The 6,135-nt window shown below is 59.4% G+C and overlaps 1 protein-coding gene across 1 annotated transcript in view; it reads right to left on the bottom strand.

Annotated features, from left to right (window-relative positions):
* HMHA1 (histocompatibility (minor) HA-1) overlaps nt 1–6,135 on the bottom strand; it is a 13,939-nt gene that overhangs the window by 677 nt on the left and 7,127 nt on the right. Inside the window, exons 9-22 of the mRNA XM_010844642.1 lie at nt 5,906–6,054; nt 4,357–4,581; nt 3,995–4,132; nt 3,714–3,904; nt 3,471–3,595; nt 3,311–3,394; nt 3,075–3,179; nt 2,790–2,962; nt 2,323–2,511; nt 2,092–2,229; nt 1,633–1,859; nt 1,339–1,549; nt 572–680; nt 2–195 (exon numbers count right to left, since the gene is read on the bottom strand). Coding sequence (XP_010842944.1) covers nt 2–195; nt 572–680; nt 1,339–1,549; nt 1,633–1,859; nt 2,092–2,229; nt 2,323–2,511; nt 2,790–2,962; nt 3,075–3,179; nt 3,311–3,394; nt 3,471–3,595; nt 3,714–3,904; nt 3,995–4,132; nt 4,357–4,581; nt 5,906–6,054 — 2,258 coding nt within the window. The remainder of the gene's footprint in view (nt 1; nt 196–571; nt 681–1,338; nt 1,550–1,632; nt 1,860–2,091; nt 2,230–2,322; nt 2,512–2,789; nt 2,963–3,074; nt 3,180–3,310; nt 3,395–3,470; nt 3,596–3,713; nt 3,905–3,994; nt 4,133–4,356; nt 4,582–5,905; nt 6,055–6,135) is intronic.

Raw genomic sequence — 6,135 nt, forward strand, 5'->3', positions numbered from 1 at the left:
GCCCGTACTCGCCGGCTGTGGCACCCAGCTGCTCTTCGCTGCCGCTGCGGCTGCCCTGACTGCCCTCTGTGCCTGCCTCGCCGCCCTGCCTCTCCAGAAAACTGAGCCGGTGCAGTGCAGCCCCACCCACCGGGGACTGCAGGTCTGAGGCCTCCTCCAGCTCTGAGTCGGAGTCATTGGAGGCGACATGGGGTTCTGAAAAGTCCAAGGGAGAGGGACAGAGATTCAGAGGGACAGATGGACGGCCTGTGAGCTGGGGGTGGAACCACTGGGCATCTGCCTCTGGTGACACCAAGAGGCTCCCCCACCCCCCCAGCAGGCCTGTCTCCCTGCTCAGAACCCTCTCAAATCAGGTGCAGGGTCTCAGACACATGGGGTTGTTTCCACTTCTGCGTGCCTGTTTCTTGGACCTGGCAAAACACCTTGAAAGGGTATCTCTTTGCAAAGGTTTGTAACAGATTAAAGACAGGTAACACTTGTGTCTGGGGAAACAGTTCAGTCTGCAGCCCTTGACATGGACCCACTACATCACCCCCCATCTGCCCAGCACCTCCAGGGCCACCCCACTCACCAAGGACCCCATCCTCAGCCTCCTCTGTCAAGGGAAAGGCTGCACCCCCGCTGCCCCCCAGGTACGGTGCCTGGACCACCACCTCGGGTAGCTGGCTGGATACCCCATCCTGCAGAAGCAGAAGAGAGGTCAGGGAAGCGCCACGGTTCTGGCCATGCCACGTTCCATTTACTTTCTTGTAAGTTAACCAAGTAAAAACCCTAAAAACCATTAACACCCGCTGCAGCTGAGCATATGAGGGCTCTCAGTCCCCCATCCCATGTCTGGACAGTCTGAGCTCATACAAAGGGGGCTGAGTCCCTGTGGACACCAGCACTGGAGCCACTGTCCTGAAGCTACAACCAGGCATATCCCCTCCACAGCCTGCCTCCCCTAAAGGCAGCTGATGAGGCGTTAAAGATGTGCAGTGGGGACTGAGCATGGGAGCCAATGCTGCCTGGAAATAAGACCCTCTACCAAGGAGAGCAGCAGGCTGGACCCAGCTGAGCTTGTGGGAGCCAGGACACAAGGACAGGCTACAGAGCGGGCAGAAGTGGGAAACCAGAGGGGCCAGGACGGCTGGTCAAGCGCAGGTTCCACCCACAGATCTGAACCCACACTTCACCCAGTTCTTTGCTTAAAATGTGCCTTGAATGCCCGGGACAGCCCTGTCCAAGCCAAACATCTCCCAGCAGAACCCCCTGTATAATCCCCCCATAGGCAAGCAAGGTTCCTAGCCCCCACCATGCTCAGCCCTGCATCCCTTGTCCACAGTGGGAAGCCCTCACCTGGCCCCCTGGGGCCTCTTCGGGCTCCTCCTTGAAGACCAGGCTGAAGTGGGTGATGAGGGTCTCCACGATGCAGGCCTGGTGGGGGTAGTCCACCAGGGAGGAAAGGGACACCGTGGCCTCAGTGGGCCGGGGCCGCAGCAGCGTGGGCCCAAACACAATGCCCAGGTTCCCTGGTGTCATCTTGTTGTCCTGTTCCACCTCCACGATCCTGGGGGGTTGTAGGGTGCAGGGGCAGGTGTGAGCAGCTCCCAGAACCCTGCCACCCTTGACCCTGGCCGACTCGGCCCTCACCTGCGCAGGTGCCGCATCAGGTACCGCAGTGTGGCCCAGTTATCCCGAGGCAGGTCCCGTAGGAGTTCCCGCAACCGGCTCGCCATGGCCATGGCTGCAGCCTCCCTCTCTGTGGCATCCGGCCGACCCCGAGATGCTGCCTTGGCCTCGGCCTCGGCCTTCAGACTGTCTTTGGCCATCCCCACAAGCTCATGGTAGAAGCGGAAGGAAATGAGCGGCTCAGGGAGCTGCAAGGTGGCAAGGTCAAGTGTGGAGGGTCAGTAGGCAGGGCCCACAGACTGCTAGTCCTGCACTGGCCCCGCCCCTGACAGCGGCCCCGCCTCTACGTACAGGTCCCAAACACTCAATACTGACCATGCCCCAGCTTAGCAACCACGCCCCTTCCTAGCGCTGGTCACGCCCCCAGCAGGCTCCCTGTCCAGCCTAGGAATTGCTCTGTCTTGTCACCATCTATCTTACCTGGCGCAGATAGAGCTTGAGGACATTGCTGATGTCGTGGGGTGAGGCTTGCGACAATTCCACCAGCTCCTTGCCATTCTCGAAGGCCTGGCACAGCTTCTCTACACGTGTCTTCACCCCATTGACCCGGTAGATGCCCTGTGAAAGCCTGCAGTCAGCAGGGGCCCATGCCTCTCCCTCCCTGTGCAGTCTCTTGGCTGGAGTCCCCGCTGTTGTGCCGGCGGTGGTCACCTTGGTGCGCAGCGCCCGCTGCTCGATCTCAAAGATGCACTTCTTGATGATGAAGGGCACGCCGTCGGGGGTGCTGCAGGCAGCACGGCTGAAGTCCTGGCCAAAGAGCTGCAGACGGCCCTGCAGCTTCTTGTGGCCACACTGGATGGCCAGGGTCTCCAGGCACTTCTTGTGGCAGGCCAGGCAGCACTGGGGGTGGGCAGTGTGAGCAGCCCTACCTGACTCTGGTCCAGCTCAGACATCCCTGGCTCCATCTCCTGCCTCATCTCAGTGCACGCGCACACAAACACACACCCCCACCCCACCCCTGACTCCCCACCACAGTGCAGCTTCTGAAATAGTTTTCACCCTTCAGCCTGGGCTCCTCCCACTGCTCTGGCCCCACCTCCAGACCGCAGGTGCTCTCTCCCGACATGGGACGCACATCCAGGTGCCTGGCTCCCCTGGACCCGACCGGAACCACTCACCTCCTCACACTCGGCGCCCTGGAAGTACACGTAGCTGTTGCATTCCCGGCACTTGGCCGGTGTGCGGAGCTTCCGAAGCCGGTGGGTCCGGGCCGCCTTGGACAGCCCCACGTGGCGGAAGGGCCCGCTGGGCACAGCCACAGGCAGCTCTGGAGTCATGCCATTGAGGTCAGCTGGTGGGGGAGGGGGAAGGTGGTCAGTGTCACCGAGGGAGGTCAAGGCCAGACCCACAGAGAGTCTCCAAACCCTTCCTTCCCCCACTGCCCCGTTTAGAGGCTCCCTCACCCTGATCAAAGGCTGATGCCCCTGCACTGCCCTCCTGGTCGGCCAGCTCCTCGTTGGACGACATGGTGCCACAGGAAGACATACGCTCAAACTTCTTAAAGTCCTCTGAGCAGGAAACAGGGTGTCAGAGGCTCCCCCTGCACCCCCACCCCTGCTGCCCGCTGCACAATGAGCCCACTGAAGCCTGGGATGGGTCGCAGTGTTCCACCTCCCGCTGACCCAGCAGGCCCCTTCACCTGAGCCAGGGCTGGGGTCCAGACTGGCCTCCGAATCCGAGATGGAGATGGGCCACGACTTGTGCACCTGGTGGCCCCGCCCACCTGTGAAAGAAGTATCCCCAGTGAAGGTCTGAGGGGGGCTGCAAGGGGGCTGCGTCCGCCCCCTCTTGGCACTCACCCCTGCGCTCCTTGGCAATCTCTCCCTGGCTGGGCCCGCCGTCCTCCGGGGGGCTACTGGCAGCCTCTGCCCCCACAGCATCGCTGACATTGAAGCTGCTTTTCCGAGCACGCAGGACTGGGGACCTGGTGGGACCAACAGACAAAAGGAGGGGCTGTGATGGGGGTCACAAGGGCTCCCTGCCCCTGCCCTCATCTCAGGCAGGAAGTCTGGCTCCCTGGGCATGCGCAGAAGGTAGTGTACCAGGCACTGGCGGACACGTGGGGCTCGAAGTCGTAGTGCACATCAGGCTCCTCGCCGCGCTGCAGCTGGCGCACATGGGAAGCGTACTGCTGGCCTGGGTCGTACAGCTTGCTGCTCTCATACAGCATGTGGAAGTGCACGGGCAGTGGGGCCGTCTGCGTGTGCATCATCTGGTAATATGAGATGGTGGCCTGTGGACGGGCGGGAGGTGAGCGCTAGTGGTCCTGGCACCTGACAGGTAGGTGCTCCTCCCACCTCTCCAGGGGAGCCCCAGTGCGCACCGACTTGATGGTCTGGTCACTCTGCCGGATGACCTCCTGGATCTGCCGTAGTGCCGTCACCTTGGTATCCTCCAGCTCCTGCTTCTGTGTCTTAGCATCGGCCACGCATGTACGGTAGGTGGCCATTGCTTCCTCCGCCTGGGGTGGGGGTGGTAGGTGGGCGGTTGCCCAGGGAAGCATTAGCCCACGGTTCAGCCCTCAGGGCATCTTCAGGCCCCACAAAGAAATCAACTAGGTACAAAAGGATGGGAAGGCATTCCTGCCAGGAGGCAGAGCCTGGACAAGGGACCGGAGGTGGGCAATTCTGTACAGGGCGTGAGGATCTGTCACCATGGGCCTTACCCTCCATCACTGCCCCTCACCTTGTTCTTGGCCTCCTCCTCCAGGCGACGACGCTTGTCCAGGGTCTTGGAGGCTGCACCCCCTGCACCGGGCCCAATGTTGGCTTGCTCCTCCTCCGCCTTGGCCACCAGGAAGCGGGCCTTGTCATGGTCCTCGCAGCGCTGCATGTAGCCCTGCTTGGCCTTGCGGAGATTGGACTCTGCCTCTTGCTGTGGGTGTGGCAGTGAGCAGATGACCCCAGTCAGTCAAATACACATTAGAGACCTCTGCCACCCACATCTCTTGTGCACAGATCCTGTGGCCAGTGAAACAAACGGGACTGATGGTGGAAGAGCAGGAGGTGACACCCATAGTGGGACCCTGGGAGGAGCCAGCATCTGGCCTGCCCATTTTACAGCTGGGGAAGGTAAGGCTCAGCTAAGCTCTGAAGGAGACACCGACGACATCATCCTCTTGACACCTACACCCACGCCCACCACAGTGACTTGCGCTTCTGTCTCTTTCACTTCCCTTCTTACAGACGAGACCAGTGAGGTCGCCCAGACAGGAAGTGAGGCACCCTCAAAGAGCACTCAGTTAAAACCCAGTGAGCCTTCTGGGGGCCACACCTTACAGCCTACACCATCAGAAGCTCAAACATATAAGAATTCATATGAGTACTAGTAGAAACATAGCACAGGGAAGGCCTTTCCATGTGACACAGAACCGAGAAACCATAAAAGGAAAGACTACTACTAACGATCACGGGTTTCAACTGGGAAAACAGGCCAACGGGTTAAATAAAAAATCAAAAATCAAAACAATAAACTGGGGGTGAAGGAGTCTGTAACACGTATCATCCAAAGCTGGGTTCTCTAATAGGTAGAACGCTCTGGGAAGTCAATAAGAAACAGGCTATTGTCCAGTCCAAGGTAAACAAAGGATAGGAACTGAGAGCTCACAGAAGAGGAAGAGCGTGGCTGTGGCTCTGGAGGTCAGCCTCCCACACTCATCCCCCATGACCCAGCCATTATCTTTTGGGCACTGATCTGAGATGAATGCTAGGTCACAGGTCTGAGTAACAGGGGCACAAGCTCATCAGAGCAGTGATGTTTGAAACAGCAACAGCTCAACCACAACTAAACTCCATCAATAGGGACGTACTGAAATGCGCCACATGGCTCTGTAGCTGAGAATGCCTAGCTAAGAGAAAGGCAGGAGGGGTTTCACGTGGACTGAGACGGGGCAAGTCCCTGAATATGGAGGTGTGTTTAAAAGATCAGAAGCAGAATGGGGTACTCGGCAAGCTGTCATCAGGTGTGCAAAAGTTGGAGAGAAGGGCATTTGCCAGACATGCTAGATGGAGCTGCAGGACTCCACTAACTGGAGCTGGTTTCACCACCGACCCTGTTAACACACCTAAAAAGCAACACAAAAGATTCTAGTGCCTTGGAACTGCCCAAAAAGAGGTGAGAAGAGTAACCTGGAGGAAGAAGCTGGAGCATCCACCAGACCTGGTGAGCCTGTTTGGTCTACCCCAGACCTGCTCCTGGCAGCCACAGGTGACCCTGTTCCCCCGTGACAGCGAACTCTGACACTGAGGGGGGCCCCAGGGCCTGAAGCCAGGGCCTTTCCTGCCACTTGGAGGTCAGGAGCCTGAAGCAGCTTGGAGGCAGGACCCGCCTCACATGGGCACAGGGCACTCTGCACGATGTCGGTAAAACTCGGGAAATCTTCATCTGGGTGCGTACCAGAGGACTGTGCATGTGTGAGCTGGCCGCCCTGGCCCCTCCCAGCCCCCGTGCCCCACCCGTGGTACC

This window comes from Bison bison, unplaced genomic scaffold (assembly GCF_000754665.1).
Source record: "Bison bison bison isolate TAMUID 2011002044 unplaced genomic scaffold, Bison_UMD1.0 scf7180017864203, whole genome shotgun sequence".
Lineage (NCBI taxonomy): Eukaryota > Metazoa > Chordata > Mammalia > Artiodactyla > Bovidae > Bison > Bison bison.